This window comes from Sturnus vulgaris, chromosome 3, assembly GCF_052056855.1.
Source record: "Sturnus vulgaris isolate bStuVul1 chromosome 3, bStuVul1.hap1, whole genome shotgun sequence".
In the NCBI taxonomy this organism is placed as follows: Eukaryota; Metazoa; Chordata; class Aves; order Passeriformes; family Sturnidae; genus Sturnus; species Sturnus vulgaris.
The window spans coordinates 26,757,548-26,775,956 of record NC_142245.1 but is presented as its reverse complement, the minus strand read 5'-3'; the positions used below and the strand labels follow the sequence as shown (position 1 = coordinate 26,775,956).

General features: G+C 34.7%; 1 protein-coding gene across 2 annotated transcripts in view; it reads left to right on the top strand.

The window, feature by feature from the left end:
• LRPPRC (leucine rich pentatricopeptide repeat containing) overlaps positions 1 to 18,409 on the top strand; it is an 85,665-nt gene that overhangs the window by 16,280 nt on the left and 50,976 nt on the right. For both annotated transcript variants that reach the window (XM_014883175.2, XM_088161238.1), the window contains exons 9-19: positions 533 to 675; positions 952 to 1,057; positions 1,134 to 1,241; positions 7,011 to 7,129; positions 7,736 to 7,829; positions 10,944 to 11,013; positions 14,115 to 14,142; positions 16,372 to 16,429; positions 17,572 to 17,678; positions 17,892 to 17,969; positions 18,278 to 18,331. In XM_014883175.2, the coding sequence (XP_014738661.2) occupies positions 533 to 675; positions 952 to 1,057; positions 1,134 to 1,241; positions 7,011 to 7,129; positions 7,736 to 7,829; positions 10,944 to 11,013; positions 14,115 to 14,142; positions 16,372 to 16,429; positions 17,572 to 17,678; positions 17,892 to 17,969; positions 18,278 to 18,331 (965 nt within the window). The remainder of the gene's footprint in view (positions 1 to 532; positions 676 to 951; positions 1,058 to 1,133; positions 1,242 to 7,010; positions 7,130 to 7,735; positions 7,830 to 10,943; positions 11,014 to 14,114; positions 14,143 to 16,371; positions 16,430 to 17,571; positions 17,679 to 17,891; positions 17,970 to 18,277; positions 18,332 to 18,409) is intronic.

Here is an 18,409-nt window from a genome sequence, read left to right as displayed (position 1 = left end):
AATGAATCTATTTTTTTTTAATTTCTAAAATTCATTAAGCTTTTATAAGAAAGCAGCAAGTGTGGAGTCCTTTCTTCAAACACCACTGTTAAGATTCCTGCTGTGAGAGCTCTTCATGACTGCTATAAAAAAGGGATACTAAATACCAAATATAGTTTTTTATTACCTATCTTTAAAGTGGATTCCAGTATGTTTAATCTGATTGATAACTGTTAATTATACTTCATCCATTTTTTTTCTTTTTTGACATGTCTAGAAGTGAGTTTCTCTTTTCCTTATCCTTCTGTCATGCTGCAGTGGTGATATTTCTGTAATTTTTAGCCTGGTCCTCTTATGGACAAAGTGAATTTCATGGATAAATATAAATAATTCTGGAAAGGGTAGTCTCAAATTTGGGTTGTGAATCCTGTTTAAAAGTATGTTAATGGTACTTGTAAAACACTTTTCTAGCTTTCACTCATTTTAGTAGCTTAAGGTGAAAAAGTTGTGTATGCTTTATTAATATTGTTGTTCTCTGTTTTTCATTTGCTAGATGTAATGAACCTGTGTTTGACTCTGATAACTCATGGCTTTGAAGATATCAGCTTCAACATTTTGAAGTCTTTAAGTCATTTATCACGTGAAGATATGGACCAAGGTAGCTTCTTCTTGCAACATTGTGTAAATAGAGATCTGGTAAGCCGAATAGTAATACTTTTTTTCTTAATCTAATAATAACAGTATATTTATTTAGCTTAATGCAACTATGAAGATTGAAAATGATAAGTTGTTGCACAGTTCTTCAAGAGGAAAAGAAAAAATTTATTTTGTATCAACTTGAATAGTAAATTGAAATTCACAAAGGAATCCTCTTTGGCTTGTGTAATATCCATTTTCTAAAGATTAGAAGAATCTGACATTCTTAACAATTGTGAGAAATTGAATTAAATTAATTTTTGAAATTGTTTGCAGCCTATGAGCAAGCTGAAGCAATTCTGTACGGAATTAAAAGAAGCGAAGATGCACTCGGCACCGTTACCATTTATCTTGCGCTGCGCTTTGGAGACCAACAGATTGGGTACTCATTTAGTTATTTTACCTGTGCTCTTTAGAGTACTTGGTCACTGTTTAATTATTCTGTGAAATGTTTTCAGCCTTGGCCATTGATGTGATGAAGATAATGAAGGAGGAAGGCTTGCCACTCAGACCTCACTATTGCTGGCCGCTGCTAGTTGCCTACCAGAAAGAGAATAATCTTAAAGGTGAGTTGTCTAATAAATGCTCCTGTGGCATTATTGCAGACCTAGTGCACAGATCTTACTGCTATGAGGTTCTTCAGAAATTAAACGAAGCCCTTGCTGTCTGTCTGTCCCCATTTCAAACAATTTTTCCTTCAGAAACACTTCTCTAAAGCCTCCATTCTTACTTGATTGTGATACAGTTCTACAAATTTCAAGTCTCACTTGACGCAGAAAGATGTGTTTAGTTATCTTTTTAACTCTTCACATTCTTTCTGTGTTCCAGTGTCCTTTATGCTGCTCATTACTATTTACAGTTTACTCTTGAAGAAACTGAAATTCAAGTGAAGAATTTAAAAGTAAGGCTATGTTACTATAGCTCACTTGGACTGCAAACCCAGTCCTTTATTCAAGCCCGCTTCTTATTATTTGCCTGATGAACCAAACGTGAGTTTTGTTACAATCATAAAAACTGCAGGAGAACTTATATTGCTGAATGTGTGAGCCTGACCTGACAGCATACTGATTGAAGGACAAAAATGCTCAATCTTTGGGATTCTTAAGTAGGTTTAAGCATTTAGCATACTTTCCCCTGTTACACATGGGGATGTCTACAGGATATGAATAAGAATTGAAAAAATATTAAATTTTAGAGTACAGTATCTAATTCTTTGGTTTGCGTTATTGGTAATTCAGAAAGAATGGTATTGTAAAAAGATGCTTTTAACAGAAGTACTTCCCCCTTGGGGAAACAAAAAACTGTCTTTTTCATCTTATCTCACAGTATAATGTGCTTTAGAATGAGATGCAGAGTTGTTAGTGTGACACTGGGTGACAAACAAAATGCACAAACAAAAAAAAAGTGCTTTTAGCAGACTCTTCATATCGCAATTTTATCTTAAATATACAGTCACATTCCAGTTTGGAAGAAATGCTGAAACAAGTATTCCCTAATTGTTTCTGGCTATAAAAATGTCTCAAGTATTTTTCAAAAAGCCTTTGTGAAAACAATATTCAGTTTTTATTAACTCTTTAGGCTCTGTTCTTGCTAGACTACTGCCCAAGTTTATCCAGCTTTTCAAATCCATGAAAGTTCTATGATATTTTAAAAGTCTGGCAGTGTTGTTTTAGTTGGGTCCTTTGTGACTTACTTGAAACACAGTGTTGCCAAAAATAAGTAAATTTATATCAGTGTCATACTTCTCTATGTGGATGCTGCCTACTGATAAAAGCTGCTATCTTTTACTCCATGAAAATTTCATTTCACTAACACAATTCTAAGAGATGTTGCAAGTATTTTTGCATTTAGACTTGGCTCCCAAAATTGAAACAATATTTGAGTGTCAAGAGAAACTAAGGTTTTCATACTTTTTTTGGTCTTTGTCAAGATCAGAGGTTGCCTTAATTTGGACTCCCTACTGTAGAAATCAACTGTGCTTTGGCAACTGTAGCTGCTGCTGGAAATCATGTAAGAAAATTGAGAAGAAAACTGATAAAGGATCCCTCAGTTGTAGCATTTTTAGCCATTTTCCATAGAGCCTTTGTTTTTCTGTCTGCAAAGACATTGCATACACATACTTCTGCATGGCTGTAAGATAATGCTGTGAATTTGCAAACTAATTTTTGTAGCCTGGTACTCACTGTCCAAGTTTATATTGTCAAGTGGAAGCACTACTACTCTATACATACCTACACAAGTCAGTGATTTTGCAATTCTTAAACTACATTGGGTAAGATGATAGCTGATGAGTTGCTTCTCTAGTGAAGAACCAGTGTAACTATTCGTGCTAAATAGTGAGACTAGTTGTCTTCTTTCTCTGTGTAAGCTTCCATTCATTTTTTCTGAGTTAATAATAAAAAAATTAATAAATTAGTTCCACTATTTAAAAATGCAACCAATACACTTGAAGAAAGGTGAATAGGGGAAGAGACCTCGTCCACCCTGAAATTGTTTCATAGAAATAATAGAGCAAACAGTCATGCTGCAGTGAGAACCTAAGGGTGACAGCAGATAGTAAATAAATAGAATGGTGCTTTCTAGGAGCAAAAAATAATGTGAACAGAGGTATAGACACAGTATCACATCTCATACAAAAAATAAGATAATTAATTTCTCAATAAAATAGTAATGCCCAGTGGGGAGTGGATGTAGTTTTGTGTCTTGGTATAGGCAAGGCTGGTAATGAAATAGAACTTTGAGGAAAAACAATAAAAATATGATAGTATGTATATTGGACTAAATAATCAGAATAAACAGAATAAAAGCAACAAGCTATCTAGAACTACAGTGTACAAATATCTGAAGCAGTACATAAAGTGTGACCTAAACAATTAAATAACAAATAGTAGTGTTTAATTACATGTTTCTCTAATGTTTATTACAGCAAAATCTAACACTGGAAATCAAAGAAAATTCTCTAATTTCTGTATTGTAGAACTGTGTTTGAAAGAAAAGTAGCAGTGAAGTGGTGGCTAGGAGGTATGAAACTAAAAAGGGCCATTTTAAGTACACCTTAACCACTCTGAAATAGCAAACAGTTCTTTTCAGTCATTTACAGAGGGAAAAAATTTCAGGTGGGGCATTGCCTTTATGTGCATCTGTCACATGAGTTGATAAATAGTTATTTTGTTAGTGTTTATTAGGCTTTAGGAATGAAAACTGCTTGGAGGATTTAAAAGATCAATATGCAGTGGATCTGTTACTGGCACTGAGAGTCATTTTGTATCAGATTATGCACTAAAATCAGGAGGGCCTAGTGTAAATAAGCAGAAATGTTCAACTTAGGTTTATTTCTGAATATTTTATAATTTCTCTTTCCCTTTGAATGATTTGGTGTTATTTTTAAAAACACTTTTTACAAGTGTGTATTTTGCTTTTGGGTTCTACTGTTGTTGAACTATTGTATAAACTGTTGTTACGTACAAAACCCATGGTTAGTGAATAGTCGTTCAGTTTTTACTTTGGAAAATAAAGAGTCTAGTTCCAGAAGGGAATAAGGGTGGTGGTTTCACAAAGTTACTGCTTGAAATCCTGTTTTACAGACTGACTTTTCTGGCAAATAACAATCTGAGTGGAACTGAAATTAGCAGCACAGCAAAAATATGTTAAATACTATGCTTTCCTGAATGTGACCTTACTTTTTGAACTTAAGTTTTGTTTTTTTGTTTCTTCAGAAAACTGCTTAAAGCCAAATTTAACTTCCCTTGCACATGTAAAACTATACATAACTGCCTTAGAAATTCCTTCTGTTCTCATGGGAGTGCTTTAGGGAGTAGGCATGGCTTAACTGTGAGAACCTTAGGAAATGAATGGGAGACCTAAATGCAGGCCTCACTTTTCAGTTTTTGAAAAGCTGCTCTACCACATAAATGTTATGACCACCTCATAGTTCATCTCTCCTAAATTTGTTCTTCAATGTACTGATTTCAGGTTGGAATCTGTTTTCTGTTGTGGTGTTTGAGTGCTGTTTCCAGTATTGATTTAAAAAAAAGTTGTTTGTTTCATGTTTCTGTCTTCTTTCTGCTCTGTTACTTGATTTTGTGTACTCAGCTCCTGTGTACTTAGATATGTCAGCTTAAGATCTCAAAAAGCCTGTTCTTGATCAAACAGAGAGATGACCAAAAGACTTCACTATTAGTAAAATAGTGGATTTTAGTCATGCCCAGTCTTCTGGATCAGTGGTCTCCAGAGTGGGATGTGCAGGGCAATCCATGGGATTGTGAGTGAGCTGTTAGCAAATAAATATTTTATCCTTTTCGGCTCTCTATTTTTGTGTATTTTTGATAATGCACACAATACAGCAGTACAGTTCTATACATGTAAATAGTTTCTGAATGTATATACCTGTATATTTGGGGAGCTGTTCTCAAAAAAGTTTGTGAGATCAGTGTTCTGCATAAACCTGACTGCACTTCTGTGCCTTTCTTTTTTAGTCCGTTTTTTGGTTGGGGGAGAGAGAAGAGGTCAGTGCATTTTCCAGTATGAGAAGCAAAGAATTTATAAAAGTCCACATACATAATGCTCAAATCTTTTTGACTGAAATGGAAATGTTTCATTGCTTAGTATTGTGGAAGATGTTTATTTGACTACAAAGTAGTTCTGCTTTTGGTTAGGTAGAAAATGTATGCAAAACTGTAGGACTCTGTGTTGGTTCCATCAAACTTCTGTCCCCCCAAAAATTGTACATCAGCCGCCTTAAAAAAAATATGCTGCCACACGTTTTCATTTTCAGTTTGTGATTACTTTTGCTATGCAATTACTTCGGTGCAGTGTGGTTGTGATATCTGCATCTTGCTGTTGTGCTGATGTTCTGTTTCTCACACCTGCTCTTTCCTGCTCAGGAAATGTGCCCTAGTCTGTCTGCTAGGGAGTGGGGATGCTTAACAAGCCTTTTTTTCTGCAGTCTACTGTATACAGGCTTGAGCTCAAACCTCCTGAGTGCACCACACCTTATTCACTATGGGACCTAGTTCTTGGTCTTCAAACTGCTTTTTAGTGTTACAGTTATTTTTTAAAAGGTTTTAGCATAAGAGGACTTAATATATGTTCTGGGATGTTGAAAACATGAAATAGAAACTAGCTGTCAACATTTGAAAGGTATGAGGAAAGACTTAGTGTAATTAATTCTTTATTCATGTTTTTGCAGATTCTGATCCAAAATCAGAGTTTTGTTTAAGGCAAACTCGAACAGATGATGCGACTTTAATCTAGTGTGACTTGCCTGCATGTATTTTCAAGTGCTCAAAGGGAATTCACATTTGATTATTTGCACCATAGTGCACTGCATAAAATATTCATGGAAGTGTCACTTTTCCATAGGTGGCACTCCAGGGCAAAGACAGGGACTTTGGACATTTTTAAAGTAATAAGTATGAAATGCAAGTTGAAAAAAACATATGTTGTTTGGTACTGGTGTCCTGCAGCAACTGACAAATCATTTTTAGACCAGCAAAAAATGATTATACCTGTATTGGTTTTGACAGGAGTTCAGAGTTTGGTAGCTAAGGTTGCTGTAAGAAGTTTCTGCAATTCACAAGAGTGTGAGCATTAAAAGGAATGACATATACTCTAAAACTACACTCTGGTTGCTGGACTATTAATATTTGGTATCTAGTGTCTTCAAATTGACTCTACAGAAGTGATACACAGTCTAGTTGTGTGACATTATGTGAACCCTGTAAAAGTTACAATGTAGGTTCAGTGGGCTTGGAGGACTGCAGCCTTTTTTGGAATTTCCAGTTTGAAGCTGATGTGTTGTAGAGTAATCAACCAATTTGATTACAAACATGTTGCTACTTTTAAACAAGTCCAGAGAAAAGTCCTGAACACTAGTGCTAATCAGAGTTGGGTCCTGGGAGCAAAACTGAGAATGTATGATCTGTTGAAGAATGTGTTTGTATCTTGAGTTAATGTACTTTACATCAAATTTCAGGTTTGTTCTTTTATCCACAATACTATGGACATTTTGATATATAGCTCTATAAGATGTTCTGCAAACATGACTAATTCGTATATTTGCTATGTTAGAAAATAACTTTGTATAATAGCAATTTCCAAACTGAACTTTCATGGTTTTTATAGTACAGCACCAACTATGAAGTTTTAGAAATCTACTTTAAGTTTCACAGTTAAGAATTTTATTAAAACTTAAAATGCAGGATTTTTCATAGCAATTTCAAGGAGGGAAATTGAGGAGACAATTCCTTTTTTGTAAGGCAACATTTATTTTTACATGTTGATTCTCAAGTTTTCATTTTTCTGAATGCTTAGTCGTATTAATTTTGCCTTGATAGGTATCTTTGAGGTCCTCAAAGTGATGCACAAATTGGGGGTGGACCTTGATGCAGAAACATATACAGACTATGTTTTTAAAAACTTTGCTGATACTGAAACTGCCCATGCCCAGCTGAAGGTAAGTTTGCATGTAAAATTTGTAAAAATGGCTATTACATGGCTTCTTATATTATGTTCTTGGTGAGGGCTTCAGATCCCAATAGTGCTCCAAACACAAACCTGGTATCATGAAGCCTGTTCAGAATATTTAGAGTATTTTTCAAACAGTTGTTGCACTGATGGTTTGTTTAATATGCCTTCTTCCTGCTACTTTTATTTCTTCATAGCTAACTAAAGTATTTTGCTCCAGACTTAATAGCTTTTTGCTTCCTGAACTGGAAAAGTGAATGAATGTAATGCCTTTTTTTGTTTGTTTTTTTTTACTGGGGACTGAAAGTACTACAATTGTTTCTGGTGAATAAGTTTTTTTAGTCGCTTAAGAATTGAGAATTGGAGACCAAATTTAAGTGTCCCAGTCTTTTTGCCTTTCGTAACTTTGTCTCTTGCAGTTGATTTCAATGCAAAAATTTTGAATCAGTAGCAACTCATTTGGCTGCTGTATAGACTCCTGTAGAGCACCTTCTGTGTTCCCAATAGCTACCTTTGGGAAAGAAGTGTTTAAAAATATGAGGTACCAGAAGGTCTTCTCTGTGTTGAGTTCCATGGTTGATTGCTTGTTCTCTAGGAAAATGGCTGCCTGTTTGAAAGTGTTGGGCTCTATACAGCAGAACTAAGAAGTGAAGCACTGCATGGGAGACTGGACAAAGTTCTTTCTATATGTGAGTATTTTTTATGTTGCTTGTTGCTGTGGACTTGGTGATAGTGTGGATTGGTTGTAGGCTAAGAGATTTACTTGTGTTTATATGTGAGGTTTCAACATGTGTGGAGAACTTGAGCAAAGTGCTTATCATATGAGGTCTCCTATGATGACTTGTCAGATTGAAACTACCAATTCTGAGCCCTAAATCGTAATTTAAATTCTTCTTTGGTATTGAACCTGGCCATAGGATTTACATACAAGTTATTTGCAAATAACAGCTTTACCGTGATTGTGACAGGAATGTGACACTCTTGCACTTAAGGAAAGAGTTTGTTTTTTACAAGGGCTGTGAGGTGGTTGGTGCTGGGATTGCTTTTGTTTGCAGCTTCAATGACTACAGAAAGCAAGGAACGATACAGCTCTGAAGTACTAAGGAGTTACTCATGAAAGAACCAACTTTACAGATCTGATGGTCACTGACATTAACCTGAGGGTGTTCTGCTGATCTCTTGGTCATGGAAGTTGTGTATAAATGTGATTGGTTAATTAGGCATTGAATTGTAGCATGTTTAAGAGTTGTCTCCAAAGACTGTTTTGATGCTTAGTGCTTGCAAATATTAATTCGTTGACTGAATGTATGGGATGGGATGATTTGCTTGGTTAAGTAGGAATATGTGATTCTCTTCAGAATTTAAATAAATAGTTTTTATATTCGTAGTATACTGAGATATTAATAAAAAACCTAAACTTGGGCTAAATCTGATACAGAAAAATCTCTTTGTAAACAGCAGTTTTATTTGTTCAAGGCTCAGGGAAAAGCTTAAGCAGTTACTTGCTGCAGTTGTCATTAACTGTTATATTTAACAAATACACACATAAGTATACCATGACTCTGGGAAGCTGTTGTGTTGCAGATGAGAAAATTGAGCACTTACTAATCAGTGATTTGATTTTGGTATTGGAGAGTTATCAATTAGTGAATTTTCAAGATTCACCTTACATTTTGCCAGTATTTTGTTTGGTTTTATTATTAAAAAAAAACAAAACATAAACCCAACCATTGACTCTAAAAAAATTGAAGTACCTAAAAAAACTTTGAAATTTTTTTCAAAGGAGGACTGTTTATTAACAGCAATGAAATCTCTTCTGGAATGTGTGGGGTTTTTTTCTCCAAGAAAATGTAGACCTCTCCATTCATTCTGGTTAACTGAAACAGGCTGGTTTTAATGTGTTATAAGACACAAATACATGTATATATCAAAAGTATGACACAGGCACATAGAGTAAATTGAATTCTGTCTTACTGTCACAAAAGTAGTATCACATAGTATATTATTTAGCTATTGTCTGTGAGTTGAATTTAAATCTTGTAGTGGTATTTCAGTTTACAAAGACCAGGGTTAATAATTCATGGAGACATATCAAATTTCTTTGAACTTGAGCTTTAAAGGAAGCTACTCCGTAAATAGTTTACCAAGCTGAAATGAATGCTAGTAAATCTAATTAGCACCTATGTGATGATAAGGCACAGATATTAAACAGCTGATTTTTTTTTCTTCTTTTTGACTTGTCTCTTTTTGCAGTATTACAAAGAGGGAAAAATAGATGCAGTATGGAAAATAGTTTGAGATTGTCTCATCAGTGTAGTCAGAGAAGGCAAAGGTTGGTTATTAATGCTGGCTGCTATCTAGGTGTATTGATTCAGCTTCTCATGCCTTATAATGTATAGATTTCTGCTACTGACAAGATGAAAACTCCGAAGCATCAGCTGAGGAATCTGGGCACATAAGGCAGTGTACATGAGAGCTGCTTTTTCCCTTTATCATGCCGTTCCATTCCACTTCATTGTCAGCCCCTTGATTTTCTAAGACTTGTTTGTTGCTAAGGAAACCAGGTTGCCGATTGTCAGCAGCAGCTGAGCATACTAAGATGCTTTTCTGCTCGTCTTTTTGTGAGCAAAAAGTTTAATATACTGCTGGAGGAGAATTTGTACTGAGGGCGTCTTGAAACCAACTTTACCTTAAATTTTCAAACAAAAATAAATGTTCCAGCATTTAAAACTGGAGTTAGACTAAGGAAGTGCTCTTAGCATGTTCTTGCCTTTGACTTCCCAAGTTCTCTTAGAGCTGATGTTTTTATTTTGATTATCTTCTACCATATTGCAGCCCTTGCTGAAAGGGCCCTGTGCAGTCAGGTTTTTGCAGCAGTTAATTCCATTGTGATGCTGAAGTGAGATGATGATAACTTCATACAGAACATAAATGCACCCACTACTGTGTTTTTTCTTTGCTGGTCTACGGTGCTGGAATGAGAGACAGCAATTCTACAGGAAGAAGGTAGAATGGTATGGAATATTCAGTCAAGAAATGATGTAAAGATAAGGACATGAAGCATAACTGTAAATGACCTCCCAGGGACATCTAATTTTAAGTGATTTTGCAGTTTCCTTTGTGTTCAAATATTATTCTATATAACAACATACAGAACTGTATATTTGTCTCTCTTTTCTGTCTTAGATTTAATTTAATTCAGTGGATAGCACTTTAGATGGAACTACTTTTTCTTTCTTGCCAGAGCATTTATACTAGCAGAAGCAAACACTTAGTGTTGTGCCATTGATTTTTTGCTTGGATTTTTACAATTTTATTTTTATTACTATTTAAAAAAAATAAAACGCCAGTAATTTAAAATCTGTTTTAAGGCAGGTGCCCAGTCTGAAACAACTAGCAAACCATTTGCCTTCAGTGGATCTTTTCTTGTTCCAGCAGTAATACCTCAGGTTTTCTTGATTAGTGTTATTTGAAGTTTGTTTTGCTTTTTGGAATTGGTCTTGTACTTTCTTACAGATAAAGATGCTTTTTGCAATTAATAATTTGTATTAAAAGGCAACTTATTAACTATTGACATCAAGGGCAAGGTAGAGGGAAAACTCACTCTCTGAATATTTTATTGGTTTTGAAATGGATCAGAACACTTTGATATTTTAAATCTTGGTTTATTAATATTTGTCAGCATTTAGTAAACTACCAACATAGCTTTTCAAATGATGGTCTATTTACATGATCTGCTGAGTTGTTGCAGTTCAGAGGTTTTTTTGACAATGACTATTGAAAAACATTGCTTTCATTTACAGTGTCTTCAGCAAACACACCTGCTATTGATTGTCGGCTATTTAGAAACAGCCTCATTTCGGGTTTTAAAAGGTAAGGCTCTTATATGAATACCTTTTTTCCCATGTAACAAAGTTCCCTCTCTTTTTTGTCTTGTTGAGCACAAGTCTGCCCAGTCTTTTGCCCCCTGCTCCATATTTTAAAAGTACCATTCCTAGTCTAGTAGGAGATACTGCTGTTCCTCTCTGCTTCCCTCATTTTCCTTGCCTCTGGTATATATGAGCATACACTTGAAACATTATATATAGTAGATGAAAAACAATTTCATCATTCTTTGTTCTGTGCTATTTGCCAGTATATAAACTTAGAGTAGTAAACATTTGGGGGTTTATCTTTATTTGCGTTTTCTTATATAAACAGCTATGCTACTGTAAAAATTCCCTCAAGATTATCACTATTAACTAGTAAAGTAATAGGGTTCTTGATTAACGTGAAATACCAGTAGAAGCCTGGCATATTCTGCTACATCTGCTAATTTTCTGTGCTCTCTGGGTTAATATGGCTCCTGAACACTCACATGTGATACCTAGTTCTGAGCTACATTGCCTGGACATTGTATTCAGTCATGGGCCTGTCCTGCAAGGAAGGTTCCTTGCAAGGTTGTCCTAAGCTTATGCAAGTATATGTAAATTAGTGAGCACTTCTATCATGCATTGCTTGCCTTAGTTTAGTTTGCCAGTTCAGAACTGGGAATGATGGGGGTTTTTTCAGCATGCCTACACCACAGGGAGCAAGACAAGTCATCTGATATTACTCAGGACCAAGGTTTGAAGGCGGCTGTTGTTATTTCCTGGGATTTTGTAAAGAGTGAATTAGAACCGTGTTTTGGTTAGATATTAGTAAAACATAACAGGTGAACATGACAAAAATAATTTTGCAGCAAGTTGCATGTTCTAACTAGCTGGTCCTATTGTATCATGGAAGAGGAGAAGAAAAAGCAAAACAATATTGAAATTTGGTGTGTTAGCTAGGCTCTAGCTGATCTTGACATCCAAGGGATAAGTGAAATAGTATTTTAGATCCAGCAGAAGTATATTGCTATTCCTTTAAATATTCGGCTCCAGAATCACCTGTTTCAGATGTAATAATTAAATTAACAGATTTTCTAAAGACATTTTCTCTCTATAAGTATAGATAAATATCCAGCTGAAGTAGAATTTTCACTAGAAAGCAAACCATGCTAATTTTTATCACACACAACCAATGCAAGCCTGAAATATCCCTGCCACTGGATTCCAGGTGTGCAGAATGTGGTTTAAAGTATCTCTAAAATGTCGTCATCTCACTAGCAAACTAGTTGCTAAAAATTATAGTCTGCTCAAGTGAAACAGTTACTCTCCTCATAGTGGGAACAGGTCCTGCTGGTCTGATTACAACAGTTATTGGACATTGAGCTAAAACCTCGAAATTCTGATGGAAATTAAGGTTAGGGGTCTTTTGATGTGATTTTTTTGGGGATGGGGTAGTGGTGGTTTATTTCACTCTTTACTGGAGCTTTCCTTGCCACTTTTATCTGAGGCATAAGTTTTATTTATCTGTTTTATATTATTCTTTTGTTTGCCTTTCTTGCTGCCTGGTTTCAGACACTGTGTTTAAGGTTGCCTGTGCTCAGATTTTACCCTTACATTATTTCTGAAAGCATACCCACTCATGTTGCCTTTTCTGTTTTAAACTTAATGGCTAGAACAGCCTGAGCATGAAACTTGAGGGTATGATAGAAGAAAGAATATTTGTAGGTTTTGTAAAGACCACAGCAAAATTTTATGGCTAAATGCAGGTCTTGAGTGTTCAAATGAACAAAGTTCAGGATTGGAGTACAAAAGTACAGGGTAGGGACGCCAGGGACACATGAACAATGTCTGTGGCAGACTAGTTTATGGATTTCTGTTGAAACTGCTCTTCTGTAGTAACTGCTTCAAAGTATTCCCATTCTATTTGCCTGATGTACCATTACTATTTCAGAGTCAAGTACTTTAGGAAATTGATGCATTTGATATCTGCAGTTCATTGTCATCCTGTCAGTGGTGGAGTGAGTTCACCCAACAAAGCTTAACTAACCTCACAGATGGCATTTTCTTTTCACTCTGTGTGGACCTGCATTTGACTCATTTTCAAATACAAGTGGCAGTTGCACAGAAAGAACAAATATTTCATAGGCTTGAACTTCCTAAGTAAAATCCTAAACTTCTGTCAATGCGTTCAGGTTTTTGTACATCTGTTCACACTGACATCTTATTTTCCTCTAATGAGAATTACAGGATGATAAAATTGTGTCATAAGTTTACCCTTGCCTATGTTAGTGCTGTTTTAATGGCTGTTGAAAATTTACAGTTCTTGAAAAGTTATAGTTTCTAATGAGAATTTTGGAGTTCTATGAATTACAGGAAAACATCAGTTTTAATACTTGACAGCTGGTTAACATTAAGATGTCAGGGATTTTTTACCTTAGTGAGCTGGTTAACATGATTTTTGGTTGTAAACTCATGATGTACAGAGAAGTGTTATTCCTCAAGTTCTGTTTCAATCTATGATGGGAGAAATTCTATGTTTTCTTTTCTACATTTTAACATATTACATGTTCCTCTCACTATAATGAAGGTTATACCTTAAGAGGTTTGATTACTTTCTTTTTTTGCACAGTATAAATGCATGAATAGCTGCCTGTAGTTATCTTGGTGTATTGAAAGTCTAATGCACGAGAGAGTTAGAATTTTTCTTTTTAGCAAATTCCATGTATCAAGTGTTTTCTATGTGAAGTGCAGCTTGTTTGAATGAAGGTTATTTTCTTGAAATGCTAAATAGAGAAGCATAAAACAAAAAAATAGAATGTGTTAAAAAAAATTAGGATATGTTAGAAAATTTAACCAAGACCAAAACTAAAATACTTCTTAGTCATAAGTAATCTAAATAATGTTGCATTATTTTACATTTTTTAGCAGAAATTATGACCATATTGAGTATAGTAAAAAGTCCTAAAGTTATTCTAAAGTTTAAACAGTATGTGGAAATTACTGTATTTTAATTTCATCTAAATAAGATCCTTAGTGTTAATGTTCTGTGTTGTATTAGAGAAAGCTAGAAGAGTAAAATAATTTTTTTGCTTTTAATTTGTTATCCTTTGCTGCCCTCTTCAGCTCAGATGATGTACAACTATGGAGCAAGGTAAGTGGAGATAAACATGCAATGCCTAAAGAATCTTGATTTTATTTACAGTTTTATGGTGCATTATTGTAAATCTGAATGCTGAGACTGAAAAATGTAGACTTGATGAATTTGAGCAAGACTTAACTGTCAGTGGTAGATCAGACAAGTGTATCAAACCAAGTTTTCAAATTGGACAGTTAAGTAAAATGAAAAATCAAGTGTGATGTTACCATATCATTTAGCTTATTCTACTGCAATTTCTAGAGCAATGTAGTTGCAGCTGAAAGTGGTTGTAGCTTCTGCCATGGTTGTGCCATCTGGCATTAATTCACTTTCCTGCCCTCCCTAAATTTTCTTCCTATCCTTACACTGGTACTAATAAAATAGTAAGGCAGACTTAGTTTTTCCAAGTTTTTGTTTTATGACTTAAAGCATCGAAGTCAAAGCCAGATAAAAGAAATGAACTGGATGAACTCAAAGGGAAATTTCTAATCATCTTCCCAACCCTACATTAGAGCTACATTAGAAAGACACCACAATATAACCTGCTCACTACATTCTGCATAGCATTAGAATAGAGGGAATGTTGGCAGATACTGCTTTGGATGCGGTTTCAGAATTTGGGAAGGGATGCACTGTGCTTTTTGTTGTTTTTGCTTCAGTACTGTAACTGCTAATTAATAAAAGAATATTTTAGATTTCACAAAGAAATCTTGGAATGAAATGGAAATTGAGATTTGGAAAGTCACTGATCAATGATTTGCATAAAATCAGTGCAGGATTTTTTTGCATTTTACTACATTTTACTGTTATGTGATGGTTCTGGTGAGAGCATGTTTTTGTCTGCTGCCTCTCTCCTTCCTTTTTTGCATTTAAAAAAAAGGGAGAGCAGGGAAAGAAAAAAGGGGATCTCTTATTGGTCCCATTATAAAAATAATTTTGAAGGACAGAGAGCTGAAGTAATGGTGGTCTGCATGTGAAGTAATATCTAGAATTACTTTTGCTTTTCAACACAATGGAATAAAAATAAATTTTGTTGTCTTCACTAAGTTTAACAGTAAATACATGCATTGAACTTCTAAAATAAGAAACGCTAACTTGGGAAATAAATAGACACCTAGAAACAGGAATAATATTGCATAGTTTTTCTGTAACTCAACCCTTTTAGTATTCTAATATTTGATTCAAAAGAACTGTTATGACTTCCTTGGATTTTATTGCAGTGTATTGATTTGTCATAGGAAGATGAGAGGAAAAGGGCAGAAAAAAAGCTGTAGTTTACCTGTGAACAGTGTCCATGGTGTTGGTAGAAAAGTAATAGATAAGATATTCAGTTGCACATTTGGTATTTTCTGTCTTTATTTATACATCTTCATCAACAATTGAAGGTGAGGGTTCCTTTTCTTTTGTCATTACTTAAAACACAGCACTTTGGCAGTGAGAATGCATCTCCTGATTTCTTTCAGATTGAATTCTAGAATCATGGGAGATAAAACAAAAATTCTTGAAACACAATTTCAGTTTTTAACTGAAGGTTTAATTCATAAAAATTATTTAATTTCCTTAAGAACAATCAAATTATTTTTAAAGTGATGTCATTTAGGTTAAAGTATTTGTAGGTAAGATATGGGGGCTTTTGGTAAAATGCTTGTTTTCTTTCAGAGGAAGTAAAATCTATAATTTTCTTTAGTTTGCATGATGGATCAAATGAGTGCTAAATGTAGTTGATTGTAATTAATTTTTGTGAATGCATGTTTTGTCATTCAAAATTGCCCTTATTTACAGCAGCTTATTTACAGCTGTACTAGTTACCTTAATTCTAGCAGAGCATGATGAATTTTTTTTTTGTATTTGCTTCTTTCAGATACAAAAAATAAGAAGCTTTTTAGGACAATCTCAGCCTTTTGGTAAATTGGAACATAATTGTAGCATCTTCAGGAGTGACACGCTTTAAGCAGTGTCTTAGGATAGCTAACTTCCTGTAGAATGATATATAAACAGAATACTCGAGTGTTCTCTGTCTTAATGCTATACCTCAGAAAGCATTTCTGTTTGCAATATTTTTTCAAGAAAACCCTATTATTTACCAAAAAAACCCCTTTGTGTTTCTTAGGGAATGACTATGATGTGGTAAAGAATAATACTTTAACAGAGAGATGCTTTATTATTTTGAGAATTCAATTTCAGATACTATTTGTCCTTGCTTGCTTCTTTTGGCTGCAATGTACGATTATTCTGTCTTACCAGATAACAGAACTGTTGTACAAGGATGAACGTTATTGCCTGACGCCTCCAGGACCAACTGGTAGAGTTTCAATTTCTATGATTGTAACTTATCCACAAATCCGTTCTTCTGTGTAATGATGGGTTTGAGGGATTACAACAGTAAACACTGATTGCTTCTTTTTGAAAGTGAAATTTGAAAACATGTTGGGTAAAATCCTGATTCAAATAATCAGAGCATATTCTGTAAGATCCACGAGATTTTTTTTTTTTTTTAGAATTATAAACAAATCGTGCTGATAATGCTTTATTTTTCTAAATTTATAGATCAAAACGGAGATTTAAAAGGAATACAGTATCAGTGCTTAAATACTTGGGAAAAAAGGCATTTTTTTCAACCTGCTATTACCTTTAGTAGTAAAGGTACTGATTTTGTGAGGCAAAATGGTACTTAATATCCAAAATCTTCTGCCTTGAAATAAGTATACTTTTTTTATTTAATGTGTTTTTTTAAAACAGGTTTGGTTTGGTTTTTTTCCCCCTCCTTTCAGGGCCAGAGGGACAAGGTGGTATGGGGACAGCTAACCTTCAAGAAGACAATACTTGATGCTCTTCCTGTTTTGGGAAGAGCTAGACCCCAGATATTTTTGCACTGCATAGATAAGAAACTTAGCATAATTTGATGAAATCTGTTCATCTTGACTTTCATTGGCTAATAGGCAGTTTCTTCAGTGTTACTTTCTCTAATGGTTAAAATATTTTTGTATGCTTTTACATTAATATTACAATACTTAATGTAGCTTGGTAATGGAATATAATGGGTAAAATGTACAGAATAAATATGCAAAGTGTTAGAAACTGTTTTTTCTTCTGAGCAATGACAAAATATTTGTGGCAACTATTTGGGGTAGCAGGCAGGAAAGGGGGGGAAGGCCTTGGGCAGTACCACTTCTGTCACACAGTAGTGGAAAAAATAGATTGAAGTAAGATTCTGTACTGAAAAGCTGTCACTAGGTCTGAAAATAATTAATATTCCTTTCACTCACCAGTTAGATATGTGCTCCCAAACCACATAATCTCTATGCCTCAGTGATCATTGTTGCCATTTCAGAGCCTCTCATCAGGGTGACATCTCACACCAAAATGATTTCTTATAAATTAATCTTGATAACATGACAGTCTCAGTAATTTTAGTGGAATGCTTTCTCTTGTTTTTTTCCACAGAAGCTGTTGGCTATTTTCTTTATCACTTGATTGACAGCATGAGTGACTCAGAGGTACAGGCCAAGGAGGAGCGTTTGAGACAATACTTCCATCAGCTGAAGAAGATGGTACCATTTCATTTTTTGCTACATAATGCCTGTCCTGCCTGACATGTATCTATTAGGTTTGAAATTGCTGCTTTTAAGTACAACCAGACCACTTCTCAATGACATGCAAGAGCTGGAGACTTGAATTACGTCTGAGATAATTTCTGTTAGACAAATTTCAGTTTGGTTGTGTTTCAAAACTCATATAATTTTTTTCCCCACCTCTTGGTACAGAATATAGTTATCCCTACAAGCCACTACAACGGCATTTGCAGACTGCTGGACTCCTCTCAAGTTCCTGAATTAATTAAGGTCTGTGGTTCTATAGCAATTGCTTTGAATCTAAAAAAATCTCTGAATATATTCTCCTTTGCAAAATAAATATCTTCATGCAGTGATTATATGTAAGCCTTTTAACCTTTCTATGATTTTTCACTGTTGTAGCTGGTTTCATGTCTAATGTGAAAGGGATACATTTAATAAGTGCTGTTTCAAGTCAGTGTAATAATGCTGCAGAACACAGCTTTTTTTACCATTGCTATTATATAATTACCTTGAACCTTTTTAGTATGATATGCTTACTTAGAGATAAGTGATATTTTTGTCTTGCTGAATTTCAGGATGCAGGGTTACTGTGTAATAAAAAATCTCTGTCTACAGACAACATTCCAGAAGTAAGTAAATTCACAGATAGCTGTGCTTGTTCTTACTGTAATAATACTGTTTGGATATGGGGTTTAGATGAAGTGTAA